The 18286-nt window shown below is 39.3% G+C and overlaps 1 protein-coding gene across 1 annotated transcript in view; it reads left to right on the forward strand.

Moving 5' to 3' along the window:
• The first annotated feature begins 7044 nt into the window (after positions 1 to 7044).
• Positions 7045 to 18286, forward strand: part of SPATA16 (spermatogenesis associated 16) — an 81762-nt gene continuing 70520 nt past the window's right edge. Inside the window, 1 exon segment of the mRNA XM_065670350.1 lies at positions 7045 to 7632. Within this exon segment, the coding sequence (XP_065526422.1) occupies positions 7060 to 7632 (573 nt within the window). The 5' untranslated portion in view covers positions 7045 to 7059.

An 18286-nucleotide genomic window follows, 5' to 3' on the forward strand; every position in this document is an offset into this window, starting at 1 on the left:
CTTTAAAAGAATTGCCTTAATGCTGCTTAAGCATGCAGCCTTGGCCAAGCCAACAAAGCAAATAGAGACATGTGATGGGCTTTCGCTGGAGAAGACAGAAAAAGCAGGAACTTCCCAGTTCTGCCTATCCTCCTCTTCTTTTCCCCTCTCCCACGGCTAACATATGGCATACATTTCCAGCCTGCTTCAGTGCCTAATGAAATGGAGTAACTCAGATCCCAGGTACTTCTGTGAATCTGTTTACCCTAGCTGTTTCAATCTGCGCAGTAATGCAACAGCGGCTAAGGATAGTATTGATCAGCTAGGAGAAGCAGCCTCTTAAATCACTCAAGCTAGCTCTACAGGACCATGGCTGTCTATAGCCTTACTTTAAGAAATGCAAGCAGGAATGATAAGACAGACAAAACACAGAGTGAAGAAGAGAAAAGGTTCAGGAGGGAGAGGAAGCCGACCCCATTACTATTCAACACATTCACAGTTGGCAGGAATAGGGATTTACCTATTTTTCTTTTTGTCCAATCAATGCACAGCTGTGTCATAGAAGACTCCTGGATTCCTGGACTCATGATAGTGAACTTAGTGCTATTCTTTAAGCCATGACACCTTTCCTTTCTGCATTTAAGTACTGTTCAAGAAGGCAATAACCACCATATTATTAACACACCTTGTGAAGATTTTCTTGATTATTTTAACTGTATTTCCTAATCCTTTTTTTTTTTTTTCACATTATCCCTAAAGACATGTTAAGCATTTTTAACCAGGATTTATTTCTTACGTTCTGTTTCTCTCATATTTACCTCCAACTTTAGTTAACTTCCATAAGCTATCATATATAATAGAAGGAATTGTAGTTGTGCTACTTTGAACAGTAAGCTTAAGCTTACTGTCTTTGCATATGTGCCCAGTAAATTAGCCATCTTATAGCTGTGAACAGTAATTACTGATACAGTTTAATATTTCTCTTATGTCTATAGCCTAATGAAATTAGTGCTAAGCAAGTTTCAGCCTCAAAGAACAATTAGGAAATTAGGATAGCACAGTTAAATCCCCACAAGCTATTATTAAAAAGGAAGCCAGACCATCACAGCATTCACCTTGCCAAATTTCAGCCCAGAGCCCAATTTAATCTTGTTTTTTCCTTTTTTCTTTTTTTTTTTTTTTTTATGGACAGGTTAAATACAGTGAGTGAAAACAGTGTTTAGAGTAGAAATGCTGACAAAAACTTTACTGCAGCCATGTGAACAATGCAGCTGTAATAATAGAAAGTATGCCCTTACCACAGCAAGAAAAATGTAAGGAGTTCTGAATTTGCACTGAATGAGCCATTACTTACGTCTATCACAAAGAAACAGGAGTGCTGAGCAAAAAAAGAAAAAGGATACATTAAGGGTCGTTCCCCCTCCTCTCCCCAAAAGAAAACTAAAACTAAAAAAGATCAGATGTGACTCAGGCTTTCAAACAATAAAAATAGCAAGATAAAAGAACTAGGTTGCTTCATTGCCTAAAGAAATGGTTAGAATCTTAAAAAGTCTGAAACCTGATTGTGAGAGACTCACTTTATGGGCTGCTAAGAAGGTTCTGACCTTCGTCATCAATAGATTGTCTGAGCCTTTGTGGTATTCGGCAGTAAAGGAAGTGCTTAAAAAGTCATCCCTCTGAAAAATGGACTGGAAAAATCTCCAGTTCAGATCTCAGCCTGGCTGTTGTCACTGCACATGCCCATTCAGAAAGTCTGCCTGTAAATCTAATCCAGATAAATCTTGCTTCATTTCTAAGTGATAAAACTGGAGCATCCTCACCTTAGAGATGGATCAGGATATCTAGAATTCAATATAGATGAAAGCATTATAGAGGAGGTCAGCTAATGACCTATCTGTTGTGGGGCTCTGGATGTGCTTTGTTATAGTACTGTATTTCTCTGTCCAGAGGACATTGAAGGAGTGGGATAACACTTGTACAAGTACCAGTGATATAATTTTCTTACACTCACTCCATAGTTTTGGATGCAGTTTTGCCCTTTCCAACATTTGCACTGAAATGAACTGTAGCGGATGACTGCCCTGTGATTTCAAATGGCCTTCTGGGACACGAGAACTGTTTAGATTAAAGAGTTCAGTTCCTACAACTTTCTGGAAAAGTCTCATCACTGTCTAAGTAGTACACCAACACAGCAGTTGTCATGATATGGATCTTCTAGTAGGGTGAATTAGCCACGGTGGTGTATCAGGCTAATACAATGACATGGCTGCTGGTACACAAATGAGCTCACTGAAAGACAGATGGGGTATCTTTGCACAAAATGCATCTGTGTTGCAGATACAGTCATACCCTGGCTGAAAAATGTTGTGATGTTATCCTCTAGAAACCATACAAGCATTGAACATTCACAGCAGAGAGCACAAAATACAGATGGACCACTAATGACTAGAGCTTTTAGGACAGCAGATGAGGTACAGACAGACTATCCTGAATGAGGCAGCTTGTACCTTATGCTGCAAAGGAAGCGAAAACAAAACAAAACAGTGACAAGAGAAATCTCTGTCAGTTCTGGTCAGGGTTGGGAGGGAGAGAATTATTGCTGCCTCCAGATCTGATGTCTAATGTCTTGAGTTTAAGCAAGGCATTTATGGAGTGTGTTCAATGTCAGAGCACAAGTCCACTTGGACTGCTGTCAAATGGTCCATGTAAGGAGCCTGCTTCAGAGTAAGAAACATAATCATTGAGTCTTCTTTCTGCTTCCTAGCTGCTGTACCATTCCCCTGGACCTCTGAACCATACAAGGGTATGACCCTGCAGGCCAACACTGGGGAATCCCACTTTGAACTTGTATCTTCCTCCATAGTCTTGCCACAAAAGGCAACCATGATCCTCAAACAGCCGCTTGTGCTGTCTACCAAAAGATTTTACTGAAACTGGGAAACAGAACTTGTTCTGAAGAACAGCCTTATGGAATTCATGACCCAAAGAGCTAGTAACAACAATATAATGGTCCAGTTTCAAGGCAGTTTAATACCCTCAGAGAACTACTAGAAGTTCATCTCTCCTGTCTCTACACTTCAGTGTTGAATGTAGCTCAGTGGTTCTGCCTTTGTATATGTAGATTTAGGAAGATAGCACTGCAGTCTTAAGTGTTTTGAAAGGTTTTACTTCACAACTATAAGGGCAAAAGCTTTTTTGGTTGAAATCAAAGTTTAAATTCTGAAATAAAAAGGGCTCATCAAAGAATTGGCAAAGAATATAAGAACTAGGTGCCAGATGAAATCCCTGTGTGATTTATCAGCAGGTTCTTCTCTAATCTGATGTAAGATAATATGAGGAGGTGTTGAAAGCAGAATAAAACTAGATACAGAACAAAAAGCCTAAGTAACAGGGTTCATAAGACTAAGCACATAAGGAAATTTACATTATGTAGTAGGCAGGTTGCTTTCCCCAAGGTTTACTGAGATATATTGGGAAATAACAGACAAACCCAGAAGATTTTAAGATAAATTATCTTATGTTTCTTTTGCATCTATTTTTATTCTCTATTTGAAGAGATGTGGTTTCCTTACCAACATACCAAACAAAATACTTGTCTGTAGTAGCTGTTAGTGCCATGGACAGACATCTCTTAGCGAAAATTAACCCTCAAATATACAGAAAGCTGAACTGATCAGGAAGATCATTCCTGAGAGCTCGCAAATTTAGAGTAGTTTAGTTAGTGACTGTAGCACTAAATCGTCTCATCTATATTCCTCTGCATAGTGATTCATTAGAAGCACTTTACAGTAAATGCTTCCAAAATAAAAACCAGACATTTTAACCAAAGTCTCAGGAAAATACTTAACTGACAAAGATAATGATTTTCTAAAAGCTTTCCCCTGGAAATGTGATTTTTTTTACCGAGGCAGTGATTAAAGTGAGCCTGCCTGAGTTACAATGTGCTTCCACTGCACAACCCAGAGTCATGTTACTCAGCTTGAATACCTAAAAATACAGTAGAAGCCGCAAAAATCCACTTAATACAGCAAAGTTCATTTCAGGTGCTGGTCCACCAGAGAAATGTCCATATGTGATGAAAAAATTACTGGTCTGTATTTCACAGTTCGTGCTCTGCTTTTTTTTATTCCATGGCAAATTATTTTTAGATTCTTAAGACAGTCTCATGGCAAACAGTTTGGTCCAGCCAATTTCCCATTTACACTGATATCTACCCTGCTTCAGATAGAGGACTTTGACTTTGTTAGCTTTCTGGTGAGGAGAAGACAGCCAATTGTATTTTGGGCTGCATTCAAAGAAGCGTGACCACCAGGAAGAGGGAGGTGATTCTGCCCTCTGCTCTGCTCTGGTGAGACTCCACCTGGAGTACTACGTCCAGTTTTGGAGTCCTCAATACAGGAAAGATATTGGCCTGTTGGAAAGGGTCCAAAGGAGGGCCACAAAAATGGTCAGAGGGATGGATCATCTCTTCTAGGAGAAAAAGCTGAGAGAGTTGGGGTTTGAGGTTGTTCAGCCTGGAACAGAGAAGATTCCAGGGAGACCTTATTGCAACCTATCAGTTCTTAAAAGGGGCCTTATGAGAAAGATGTGGAGAGACTTTTTAACAGGATCTGTTGCAAATGGACAAGGTTTTAAACTAAAAGAGGGAAGACTCTGGCTGGATGTGAGGAAGAAAATTTTTACAGTAATGGTGGTAAAATATTGGCACAGGATGCCCAGAGAAGTGGTGGATGCACCATCCCTGGAGACATTTCAAGGCCAGGCTGGATGTGGTTCTGGGCAACCTGATCTAGTTGAAGATGTCCCTGCTCATTGCAGGGGGGTTGGATTAGATGACCTTTGAAGGCTCCTTCCAACCCAAACTGTTCCATGGTTCTATGATTCCATGATACTAGTTCTGCTTGAGGGCTCCTTAGTATTATACAGCTGCTTAGAGGAAAATTCCTGTAAACTTGTATATGATGTAAATACTTAAATCTCATTTTCTAGAGTTCGATAGGACCTTCGCTGAATGGCCCACCCAAGAGGCTGTGAAAGTCCTGTGTTCTCCCTCCAGAACATGGTATAGCTGTACACTGCAGGACCACACGGAGGTCCATAATAGGTCCCAGTTATGTTGGCATGACATGGCACTAAGATCATCAAGCTCATCCCCTCAGCTGGTGCTGGGGCTGGCTGGAGTATCTGCTCTGCTGCACAGTGAAGATAAATCATAATTTCCTAAATTACCTAGTGCTGAAGCCAGCACTGAAAAACACAGCTTCCAGTCTTTAGGCTGTGCTATGGTTTGTTTTAAAAGGGATTGAATGTCTTACAAACAGGTAAAATTGCTGCCAGATGCAAGTACATTAGCCTTTTCCAGCTGCTTTACTGCTGCCATTCAAAATAATCTGCTATAAATATAATTCCTTTGAGCTCTATCCTGACAAGTGCAGAGCACTATCTGGGGGAAGGGCCAGTGGTTTTCTGTCTCCACTGAACTCAGTAGGAGTTGTGATTTCTCAGCGCATTGCTGAAAAAGTCTGCTGAAATTACCTTAAATGACACAATTATCCCCTCACCTCTTGCTCCTTCTCTTGCAGTCGTGGAAGGAGGAATAAGTTTCTCCACAGGCAGTTCTGCTGCAGTAAAGTTTTCAGCCTGGAGGTGGTGAACAAATGCCAGAATCAACAAGTTCCTTGCTTCTGGGCTGGTGACAGTCCTGGCTGCAATCTGGTTTAGCCAGGGAGGAGCTGCGAAACATGGCAAAGATCTGAAACTCTATTTACACTAACATTCAGCATCAGCTTCTTATATGGCCTAAAATGGCTTCATCTCTTCCCTTTACCCCTTCCTATAAATTTCTGCCCATTACCTAAGTCCCACTCCCTTACACAACAAAGATTCACTGTATCACAGCATCCAGGACACATTCTGGCAGCTTTTACCAGTGCAGTAGCCCATAAAGTAGGGCCTCGCTAAAAGTCTACAAGTTGCCTATTGTTTTAAATCTGTTCCTGGCTGAACAGAAATGGATTTATTATGTATTTTTCCTTTGTACAATCTGTACCTGTAGTTAAGTACATTAAACTGCTGTTCAATGTATGGAGGTCTGTTAAACAATAACAAAATGTTAAAGGCTGAGTGCTTATGCTTAACAAACCATTCTGAGAGGCGATCATCATTAAAGCTATTTACAATTATACTTGTCGTAATTGATGGAAAAACTGGAGAAGACAATTACCTGTGCTTTGCACCTTTTCACTCTGAAGTCAGAGTGAAGCTTGACATCTGAAGCAGATGAAAATCAACATTTCCTTTGAATTTGAGCACAGTTATGAGTTTACAATGCCAATTAAGTCACCTTCCCTATTGTATAGGAACTAGTGTTGAGAAGAGGCTTATGAACTTGATTCTGCACCTTATATGACAAGTTTGAAACCACTATTGGCTCCCTAAACTGAGAATTAGGGTGTTAAATCTTAGGGGAGGGATGCTCTTCAGCAGTAAGACTCCAGTGTCCCTTGTAAACAGTGGAATAAGAAATGGCTTTGAAAGCCAAATCTAGATCTGAATTTGGCTCAAGTACAGCTGGGACCCCACTTGGGTCTCATGCTCCTCTGGAATATATTCACTCTACCTGATTTTTTAATACCCCTCTCTGACCTCAGCAACTGTGCTTACCAGCTCTCAAAGATCGGAACACAGCGATTTTTTGCACTGTGTAACAACATACAATGCAAATCAATCAGTCACAGGGTTTTGGTTGTTTTTCTTTTGCTTGAAAGCCAGATTTTCCCTTCTTGTTGCAGATCTAAAACTGGTACACTGATGTTATTTTGCAGTTTAAGGGACTTAAACTTTTACACAGGAAAGAGAAAGTAATTACAGCTCATCTAATATTTTATGTACTAACTGTTGAAGAGTTTCCTTCTTTCATAATAGTGCCCACAATAGTGGAGAAGGCATTAGTATGCTTTCTTTGGCTTTGGAACATTTCAGTATTCTTAACTTTTCTACATTTTTCTCCTAGGACTCTTTCTTTGCTCAAGTTATGGCATCATAAAGCAACATTGACTTCCAAAAAAATATTTTGTAAGCATGAATGGCAAGAATGAAACCTCTCAGCAAACGCATAGTAGTAAGCAGTTCAATGTAGCAGCAAACAAATTGAATGATATTCCAGCAGCACTGCAAGAGGTCAAAAAACATCTTGGAGGTGCAGCAGCAGAGAATATAATGGAGAGAATAAAAATGGCAGAGAGAAAGAATAAAAACCAGAACAATGATGTAGAGAGAGCAAGCCATAAGTGGAAATCAGAAAATAATGAAAAACTGGCTGTGCAAACAGAAGAAACGATGTTAGAGACTGGCAATCCATTAATGCTGACAGCTCTGTCTCATATTCCTCTGAAAAGCCTAAATGACATAGAAACTGAGCTGGTCTACATGTATGAGGATAGCATTTTCCTTGAGTTTGAAGAGCCTATGGTGCCTAGCAGCACACAGTCAGGGTGCCATGATGCTGCACAAGCACATGCTCTGAACACACCCGACAGCCGCACTTTGCCCCACATCAATAAACAGCTTCAGATGACCCTCTTGGAAGCCAGCACTTGCTACAAACAGAAGAACTATGCAGCAGCAGTGGAGCAGTTATCAACAGCAATGGAGGTATGGGGTTAAAGAAGTATGATCACCATAGCGAAGTAAATGAAAGGCTGTCATTGTACTAACTTGGTGTAATAATATCAAAGCGAACAAGGAGTACAAACCTGGGACGGATACAGTTTAATAAAACCCCAAGATGCAATTTCCCATGAAATCTGAAAATTGAAAGCTAAAAATAAATCACAGAGGGAGGGCGGCACGGACTGAACCAAAAAATCTTAGCTGATCTTGTATTTTTCTCTAAGTCTTACACAGTATTTATGTATGGAGGAAATTTAAGTCCCGTAGAGTGTGGTGGGTCAGGAGGGGAATCTCTTTCTAATCCCAGCTCTGTCAGAGACAAATGATACCTCGATAATCAGGGGAGTCCTCACTCTATCCCAGCTGTCTATGCACTACTGAGTTAAGTGTTTAATCATGCATTCTGATTCCCTTTTTTCTCTAAAGCCAGAAGATGGCCACTGGATCTGTGTGGAAATCCATTTTTTTCCACATGAGAAAGAACAAGCCCAGTAGTGAGCAACCTCCTTCAGACACAAACAGCTTTCTCTTCAGTAGCTATGAGTTCAAAAGCTGGGGTTTTTGTGAACAGAAAGCCTCCTTGCCTGCCTGAGATATTAAAGAAATGATATGACCTTGACTATGATCTTTGAAACTAATCTACGATTTTAATGACTTTCTGCCTTCAAGTGCTCAAATTTGAGCTGTCTTAAACACATCTGTTCTTCAATAAGCAGCTATTTTTATGTTTTCAAAAGCTGAGCCCTTTCCAGTTTCAGGCTGAGCCCGCAAAAGGAGGTATCTAAAGGCCCTTGACATTTTTTAAAATCTCAGCTAGCCTTGAGTTTTATCAGTATAATATGAAAGGAAAGAATAGAAGAGGGAGTTCCTAACACTCTGGCAAGGTTGAAATTAATTTCATGGGGGGAGGGAAGAGAAAAGAGGTGTAGGAAACACCAGCAGGTGGTCACAGTTACATCCACCAGCCTCTTGTTTCCTGGAAGCCAAAGCTAGCAGCATTTACAGTAAACCTGATTGTTCAAAGTTGTATCATTATTCCCAGATTTCTCGAGTGCTGCTAATCTCAGTTAATTATATTGGAAATCCCTTGTATTATAACCATGTAATTCATGATGTGCCAGTAGAAGTCGTGGTTCATAATAATCACATAATGGGCAAGGACTTAGACGTAATCAGATTTTAGTTACCCTGTCGTGTTTCCGTAATGCTGTTGTAAAACCGACATAATCAGAAAAAAGCACCAGTTATTTAAACATTTTTTATCAGATTGATGTACAGTATCTTTCTCTCTCTTTTTTAAACAATGTAAGATAACCAAAATTAGATTACAATTGCTGGGAACAGACTATGATAAACTGTTTGCTTGTGTGCAGAATGAAATTTAATAATGGCTTCAGCATCTCAATTTTTAGTAATGTTAAACCTGTTCAATAGTAGCACTCTGCAGCCAAAGGCTGCTTTCAAAGAGGAAGCATTACAGCATTTTGAAAACCATATCTCCAAGAGCATAGCTGTCCTATAAACCTTGAAAAATACCCTATACCCTCACAATTAACCCAGATGCTAACATTTACTGTGCAGATGAGGGCTTTACTTTTTCTATGATATGTGATGCAAAAAACCCCATTCTTAGTAGATGTAAGAATTTTAAAGGTCAGTGTCTGCTTCTCAAAATAAAGAGAGACACTTTCTACTTTACAGGAATATGGTTGGTGATTAGAATAGAGGACTTGCAAGCTAGACTCTCTGAACTCTAATGTTTTATCTCCACTCTGACCCCAATCACTTCAGCTGTACACTTGACATCCTGAGAAAGGGTCCAACTACACTTGTCTCAGCACTGTACTGCCAAACTTATTTCAAAAGCATTTATGAAACATTAGTTTGCAGTTGAAAAACAGATATCCTATTCCTACTTTTTTTTTTCTACAATACCAAAGGCATTTTATTTTAAAACAATAAATATTACAGAAGTGAGTGAGTAGAATTAGTAACTGCGATCCTTTTTAGGCTTCCCCTTCCCCCCCTTTCAGAAATGAGCTGTGATGGTGACAAAAGCACTTATCAATTGACAGCAAAGGGGTACCTGCTGCCTCCTAAAAGGAAATGGAAAAGCTAGCTAATAGGCATCCTGGTGATAGATTAAGTAGAGGTTAAAGAATTCTTTCCTGGGACTGTAGACAGAGTGATTGGGAAATCACAGAATTGTAAGGGCTGGAGCTTCTCAGCAGCCTCTTAATCCGGCTCTTCTCAGAAGTAAAAACCAGAATATCCCTGAAAGACACATCTGTGTTTTTCACAAAAGTGTCTTCCACAGACAGACTTCTCATCTATATCAGCAAGCTGATAAGAAGTTTTTCCATGTTTTCCATGCTGCAAAACAGCTCATAATGGTTTTTGTATCCTTATTTGACATGAAGAGTAATTAACCAACCTATTCTCTTTGTACTTGCCATATCTCTTTTTCAGTCTTCTCAAAATGAAATAAATTTAATCCTTTTAGTATTTCCTCCCAGGTCATGTATTCTGAACTTCAATATTTTTTTGTTGCTCTCTGTTGCAACATCTCAAATTTGCCTACTCATTTGGATTTCTGTGCACAAATTGGAGATGGTGCAGAGAAACCCAGCAAACTTAAGCTGCCGAGATTAGAACTGTAGTGGATTTGCCCATTGCTTTTTGGAGAAATAAACAAAAATATCTCTGCATTTCACATGAGTGAAGAGATGTGTGATATGATGCAATAAGCTCAAAAGTCAAAGCCATGGTTTCTGCTTACAAAAATTTACAGACTTTTTCAGATTTAATGAAATTAAGGCTTTAGCCTGACATTGCAACGTTTTGAGTAAGAGATCTTGATACAGAAAAGCATGTGCACAGCATTAAATTTGAATAATACCACAAAAGCTAGTGCTGCCTTACATACTGCAGACATCATACATTTGACTCTTCTTTAAGCCAAAATTTCTTCTCTAGATCCATCTATATATTTATGTTGCATTTTAATTTTTTATATCATGTCATTTTTTAGATATGCAAATAACAGGCAGTTCTGAAAGTCTAGCACTGAAATTATTGGATTTAAAATTATTAATCAGAATGGAATATTTAAATGCTTGCTCGATTTAGAGACTTTTATAAGTTGGACAGCATGCTGCCGATTACCACAGACATCAGGAAGGCAATATTATCAGCAGAACTGGTGGCTTCTCACTATTTCTGCACTATTTAGTTACCATTAAATTAATCAGGAGGGACTTAGCATTAGTCAACTGCATTATAGTTGGCCTGGGAGAGTTAAAAATAACGCTCCCTTGGAGAACTCTCACCATTAGAGCATAAGAATTAAGTACTTTTTGTTGCTAGTGAGGAAAATAGCTGTGGAAATTGGGGCAATAGTCTTTGCTTTTCTACTTCCTAGCTCAAAAATACAGTATATTATACATACTACATTGAGGAACACTAAATTTCCCTAGATTTTCGGCATCCATCTGTTGCAACATAGGGGAATAGGACTTGAACATCTGGAGTGGGATATGAAGGGTATGAGAAATCACTCTTTAGCTTAAACCCTCAGTGGAAACCGTATACGTGTATCTATAAAATCTCTAGCCAATTATTAACAGCTTAGCTACAAAATAACATTAAACCTTTATGAGGATTGAAAGATCTTGTCTCAAACTAATCTCCTAATATCAGAGAGCGTAAGAGACCTCAGAAACACCAGCCAGTTTAAAACCTGCACAAATTTAAATTTCAGACCCTATTGTTCTGAAAATAATCCTCCCCTGTGATTAAAAAATAAATGAGAAGAGTTCATGACTGCGGTGCACAGAAAGAAGCCCACAGTATCCTGGCACACAGCTTTTGGTGTAGAATATCTGAGACATGAAATGAATCCCACAAGCAAGGTGAAGGCCTCAAACAGCGTGTGATTAATTTACAGGAGTGCTGTTGTGGTGCCTTCCATAAGCTGGAACACCTCCATTTTCTACAGATGGCTATTACGGGCACCATTCCTATGGCAGGGAGGTTAGTGCCATTTTTTCTTGCACACCTTGAGTGCTTAGATTAACCTTTCCTGTGAAACAATACCTTCCACGCAAAATTATCCACAAAAAGGAAATATTTTGAAAGCAGCTGTGGCACTTGTGCCTTGTGGACATAATTACATACCAGTATAGAGTTAGGCAGCATGGTTCAACCAAGCCTTCCATCAGTTTCATCATGCGAGAAGCAAAAAATGAATATTTCCTAAATATCTGTGTGAAAAGAGGTATATCTTACACAGTGTATCCACTGGCAAAGCACATGAGAAAAGCACAAGAGGCATTCTTTGAGTCACTGCTGCAAGGGCATTCCTGGGAGCACTGTAGGATTAAGGTCTTTGGATGTGCTCCCTGTTGTGATCATTGGATCAGTGCTACCTGCTGCAAAAAGACTAGGGCACAGCTACATTTCTGCCCACCCTTCCTCCTCCAACATTGCCTCTTTTTTGCAGATGGATCTTGAGGTCCAAGAAGCTATCAATGCATAACAATGTGTAACACCTTACTTCATGGAACATGGAATTCCTGATCATCTGGAATGAACAGGGCATATGATGGGACTTACTAGAGTTTTCCCTAACCCCTCTCATCAACAGCTGTGCAAGAACTACACACAACACAAAGGAATTCCTCAAGGAAAAGCCTCATGTGAAAGGCTAAATATTTATTTTAGCAACTTTCTGAAGCTAAAAATCAGGCCCAGATTATCTACCCTTATCATCAGCACAGATCCTCTAGAAACTTCTTGGGAGTACACTAGATCTTGGGCAGAGAACACCAAAGATGACAATCACTATTTCCCTAAAGCCTTAATACAAGATACTGACTTTACTCTCTAGAAATATTCTTTTAACATCTAACAACAAAGTAGTTTCCAAAATACCCATTTAACTTTCTTAAGAAAAAAAAAAAAAAAGACAGTTTTTTCTCTCCCTATAATCCCATCACTGCGTTTTTAGGCTGCAAAGCCAAGAAATTGACTTACACACACACACTACTGATTTTCCTTTATGGCTGCAGAAGATTTTAGACCAGGAATGTGAAGCTTATACAGATGGCTCAAATCTAGCTTGTGGAATAGAGTAGGAATCTGTTATAATGATCCACTTGGACATGCTCCCATTTTTTGATCACTGAATTTGAATTTATTCATCTTCTAGACATTTCCAACATGCCCATCACCATTACATAAAGCTGAGGAACTGCACAGCTGTTTCTCTATAAGGATTCTTGCCCCCTCTCTTCTTGCCTGATCAGCTGTTACATACTGGCTTATAAAGTACTTTTTTCCTAAAGGAATACTATATGTTGACCATAAAACAATATATTTCCTTACTCATATGCATGTACAAGAGCAAAATTCCTATTCCAGAAAGGACAGGCCATATTTTCCAATCATTTTGGTGCCAAAGCAGATCAATTTCTAATTAACTCTAATTAGCTTCCTCACATGTTATTAAATTATTTACCTGGAGGTGACAGGCGCTCAAAAGCACCAAATATTTTCTCCATACTTTGCAAGTGTTAAGCAGTTTATTTGATTAAAAATAATCATCCACTCCTTGTCACTTACAATCAAAAGCCTCATTGTAAAATATAGTCTGTATGCGTTTAGATCAGTCACAGAGAAATGGAGACAAGGTCCATGTAGTAGATTCCTCAGCAGGTAACACTGGAAAGAAAAGAGAAAGAAGTAAAAAAGAAAAAAGAAAAGAAAAAAGAAAAAAAAGACTTAGGACAGCCCCAAGGGAGGCAGTAGCCCATCCTGAAAGACACAGGCTCTGGATCCGTAAGGGGCTTCTCTGAAAGCTGGGCAGCTAAAATTATTTAGGTGCTTAAACCCTACAGCTCCCCCCATGTATTGCAGGCATTGTGGCACCCAATGACAGATAAACACAAAGGTGCAACGCTACCTCACCTCTCTCTGTGTGCCTTAGAGCTTGCCTCAAAATGGAGTTTCCGTTATGCTCAAAGGCCCTAAGAAATTGGAAACATTTATCCTCCCAGCTGCCACCTGCTCCTGGAAGGAAGTGCAGGAACAGAGAAGGAAGAGCAATACATGTTAAATTTGTGGCTCTGGGTGCTCCCTGGCTAGAGCAAACACAGCACAAGAATGCAATGGACAACGGGCTTAATTTAGAGTAAGAAAATTAGGCAAGTTCAGAGAAGGTTCAGTCACCAAAAGCAGCTAATTCAGGAAAGCAGCAGTCATAGAAGGTGTACTGTTAAAAGTATTTTCTTGCTGAAATGTCTTTAAATCATACCACTGCATACCTATACAGACTCTGCATAAAGATGCAGGCTGAAGTGGGCACCGAATTGGAAAGTGTTCATGGACTGATTTGAGAGTAACTTTATCCATGAGGACAGTTTAGAGAAAGTGTGTTATTAAAGTACTTTATTTCCATTTAGAGATTCACACAGGCATACACAGACAGTAGGTGGTGACAGCTGCTACCAGAACCATTTGTTATCTTACTCCTGTTCAGCGTTTGACAGTGTAAAATGAATATAAATGCTGAAAAGCTTTAACAGAGGTGAACCAAACAATAAAAAGTAGGGGGGAATGAATTCTGGTTAGGCTACTTTAGGGAAGAGCTTTATTTCTGTTTATTCCTGAGGCATGAATATGTGCTGTGTTTCTAATGCTGACAATACTGTTGAGAGGATTCTTGTTGGATTTTACCAAATCCAGACCATTCTGAGGTGGGAGAGAGGGGAGAGCTGGCCTTGCAGCTAGCTTTAATGACATATCCAGAAACGGCATGAAAATAAGTCTTCAGCATATTATTGCTTTTCCCTAATAATCCTGTCCATCAAAATGGAGTGAACCTTTCACATAGTTTGCCTTAATAAAAGAGCTGGTGAAATATCTCTGTGTTTGGACTTAGCAGGAGCAAATCTCTTGGCATCAAGGAGATTAAATTAGTTGGCCTGAAATTATATTGCTTTTTCCAAGCAATCATGACAGCTCCCAAAATCTTGCTACAATATAGTCACATCACACCAGCTGACAGTTGCCTCCAAAAAAGCATCCATTTTGGCCAGCTCCTCCTGTGAGCACTATCAACAGACTGATGCTCCTGCTTCAAAGTTGAATAGGCATTTTGAACTAGAATCCTCTCAAGAGGAGGTACCGGTATCAGTTTTGACTTCTGATTGTTTGGTTTTCACAGAACCATAGAATGGTTAGGGCTGCAAAGGATCTTAAGATCATCTAGTTCCAACACCCCAGCCTCAGCAGGGACTCCTCACCCTAGACCATGTCACCCAAGGCTCTGCCCAACCTGGCCTTAAACGCTGCCAGGGATGGAGCATTTACCACTTCTTTGGTCAACTTCTTCCAGTGCCTTGCCACCCTTACAGTAAAGAACTTCTTTATATCTAGCCTGAACTTCCCCTGTTTAAGTTTAAACCCATTATCCCTTGACCTATCAACGAGATGAATAGCTCACATGGAGTATTTACTCCATCCTCAGTTTGGTTTGATCTTGGATGAACTCACAGTGAAGGAATGACAAATTTCATATTACAAATACAATCTATAAAAGAGATTTCAGTCTGCTGTATAAAATATAAAGTTCCTCAGAAACTAATGTATATCGATTCCATGATGTATGTTTCATTTTAGCACTTTGGGATTGTTTTTCTGGAGTGGGTTTGGGTTGGGTTTTTTGGTGGTGATGGGGTTTTTTGGTTGGTTGGGATGTTTTTGCTTCTGTGACTAATTCTTTCACCCCAGCAGTACTGATAATGGAAACACTCGATAAAATTAGGATTGATCATAAGAGGGACAGACAGTGCATCACATAGATTAAGCTGAAGTCAAACTGATATTTTCCTAAAACCTTTGCTCCTGATGCAATATTTCTGAAGCAAATCATTTTACAATATGAGACAGACCCCTAAGTTTGCACTGAGGGGAGACAAAGTCTTTAATCTGAAGTTGGGCCAATAAACAGAAATTATTTAGGCTTAGGAATACTGCAGGGAACATCGTTAGCTTCTGTGGGAGGGAAAGATTCACGTCAAGATTATTTTTATAAAGCAGCATTCACCTAGAAATGAGCACAAACTGAAACGTTATATCCTTCAAGTTTGGTGGGCACTCAAAAATCTCATTTTTGCAGAGAGTTCTTATTTCCAAAAAGGGCCAAAAGAGTGATAGAAGCACAAAACATGTCAGCCTTTGAGGAACGAAAAATTTAGGTTTGAATTTCTCTAACATTCTGCCCACCTGGTAAACAAATCCCTTCCATGTACCTCTGGTTCCTGCCAAAAGGCTGGTTGCAGCCAAAGAAGGAATTTAAGCATAGGCATAGACAGAACTTAAGATAAACCCAACGACAATGTTGGGAGAGCAGGATCAATTCCACCCCACCAGATGCCACGGTGTGGGCAAGCAGACTATTAAATTCATCTGGTAAAGTCACCCCTCACCAAATCCATACTTTTCTAGTAAACGGGTTTTCTCAACAGAAATAGGGAACATTTCTCATAATGCAGGACAACTCAGGTATATTGGCTTTCAGCCAGTAGTGTGCAACTAGCAATGTTCCCAAGATAGCAAATGTGTTCTGCACACACATTATTACATCATCCAGTGCTAACTCTATACAGAGTAGCTAATAAGCCAAAAACACCATACATGCATATTATTTGAATTACTCATTGCAGAGCACATTGTAGGAAGCCTTGTGAATTTAGTTCTTCTCATCTGACATCTGCATTCATATTTAGTAGTGAATGATATATTTTCAATATGTTTTCTTGCAAGTTATTTACACAAACCTCATTAACAATAAAGACAGTGGGTTTATATACAATTCCTGCTCTGCTGACTGAAATTGCATACCAAGATGTCAGTATGACTTTGAATAGAGCTGGAAAGTTATGCTGCATGAAAACATGTCATTCAGGGAAAATCCTCTCTTTCTCCCCCATACTTTTTCTTTTTGTCTCTCCGCTGAGACAAAACTGCCATTACTGTTTCTTTGTTATCCTGGTTTCCTGCAGTATTTTTGATAGTGCCTAACAGTTGTAAAGACTCGATTACAGTACAATATACAAAAAGCAGTTAGTTTTCAGCACTGTGTGATGCCTGTTATCAGGTTTTGAAAATTATTTTCAGAAGTAGCCTTCCTTAGCAGACATTTTCTGGGATGCAGTCAGTGTTCAACTTGCCAGGTGCCTGATGTGCAATGCAGTAACATTACCAGGCTGATTACTTGGATGGATCTGAAGTGAAGGCATCTGGTTAGGACTGTTGGCCAGTCAGAAGAAAAGGCACTAATTAAATACTTTTTGCCCTTTCAGGTTTGTCTCTCTGATTAGCCACTCTAAAAATCACTGCAGGAGAAAACACCATTATCTTTAAAAGAGAGGCATGATTAAACATTCCTCTGCTAACAGAGAAAAAAAAGAAAAAAAAAATAGAAAAAAGGCAATGCAATCAACTCTGCAAGGCTAGCAGGTTATTGCTGTATTCAAAGTAACTCAGCTTTTTCATCTGACAGAGGAAAGCATGAGTGATCCCATGGAATATGCCAATGAATCTTAGTGCCACACACTATTTGACCAAATTTACTTGTTTTCCTAAGCTAAATTGGTCTTAAAATATGTATCTATAACTACACAAATAGATGGACATCTATTGGGCATCTCTAAAGCAAACTGTATTCCTGAATTTCTCATACACCAAACCTATAACAGTGATCAGTAAATTGTTACCATTGCCAGTTTCTTACAACTGAACCTTTCACCTGGTTTTCAGAGAAAACAGTTCCAAAGTGCCAAGGTACAGATCACCAGAGCTCTCATCTTATTCTTCTAAATTACACACGTGCTAACTAGAAAGCTACCTTAATCATCAACATTTCCACTGGTCTCTTACCAAAGCCATGGTTGGTCTTCTGGGGGATCTTTTCCTCTCTTCCTTATTAGCTAATGACTGGGAGGTCTTTACTCATAAAATTTCCTCCCTTGCTACTGCCAAAATTAAAGCCTTAATACCACAAAAAAAAATCTATGCTAAGTTCACAGTATCACAGACTCATTCTGTGACCTTTGATAAAGTACTTCGTCACAAGCATTTATATGACTGTGGTTTCAGCAATATTTATAGGGTCCTATACACGGCAAGAGAAGCCACCTTTACCAGTGAAAATACAACATAGTGTCAGTTCACCCCTAATACAAAAACAGCCCATGATGCTTTCATTCCTTGCATTTTGTTTATATACTTGACAGCTCTTTGAATGGGATAACTCAGTAGTCTTCCAAAGGATGCATGTTCACAAAACCTGCTCGATAGCTTCCAGTTGTAACAAGGGCCTCTATGAAAATATAAATATCCTTTGGCAGGATTTTTAAAATTAAATGTTATTTCTGGAAAAACACTTGTATCTACTGGCAGGGGCACTCTCAGGTAAACTACGTCTGAAAGTAAAAAATACTGTTACATGTGCTAGCTATGGTAAAAGACATAAACTGGCACATTACAAGTTTTCAACCCCAGATTGGCTGTAAACCTTCAAATGTTTAAATGATTTGCTTCAAATTTAAAGCCTCTATAACCTTTACGATAT

The sequence above is a fragment of the Lathamus discolor genome, chromosome 3 (genome assembly GCF_037157495.1).
Source record: "Lathamus discolor isolate bLatDis1 chromosome 3, bLatDis1.hap1, whole genome shotgun sequence".
In the NCBI taxonomy this organism is placed as follows: domain Eukaryota; kingdom Metazoa; phylum Chordata; class Aves; order Psittaciformes; family Psittacidae; genus Lathamus; species Lathamus discolor.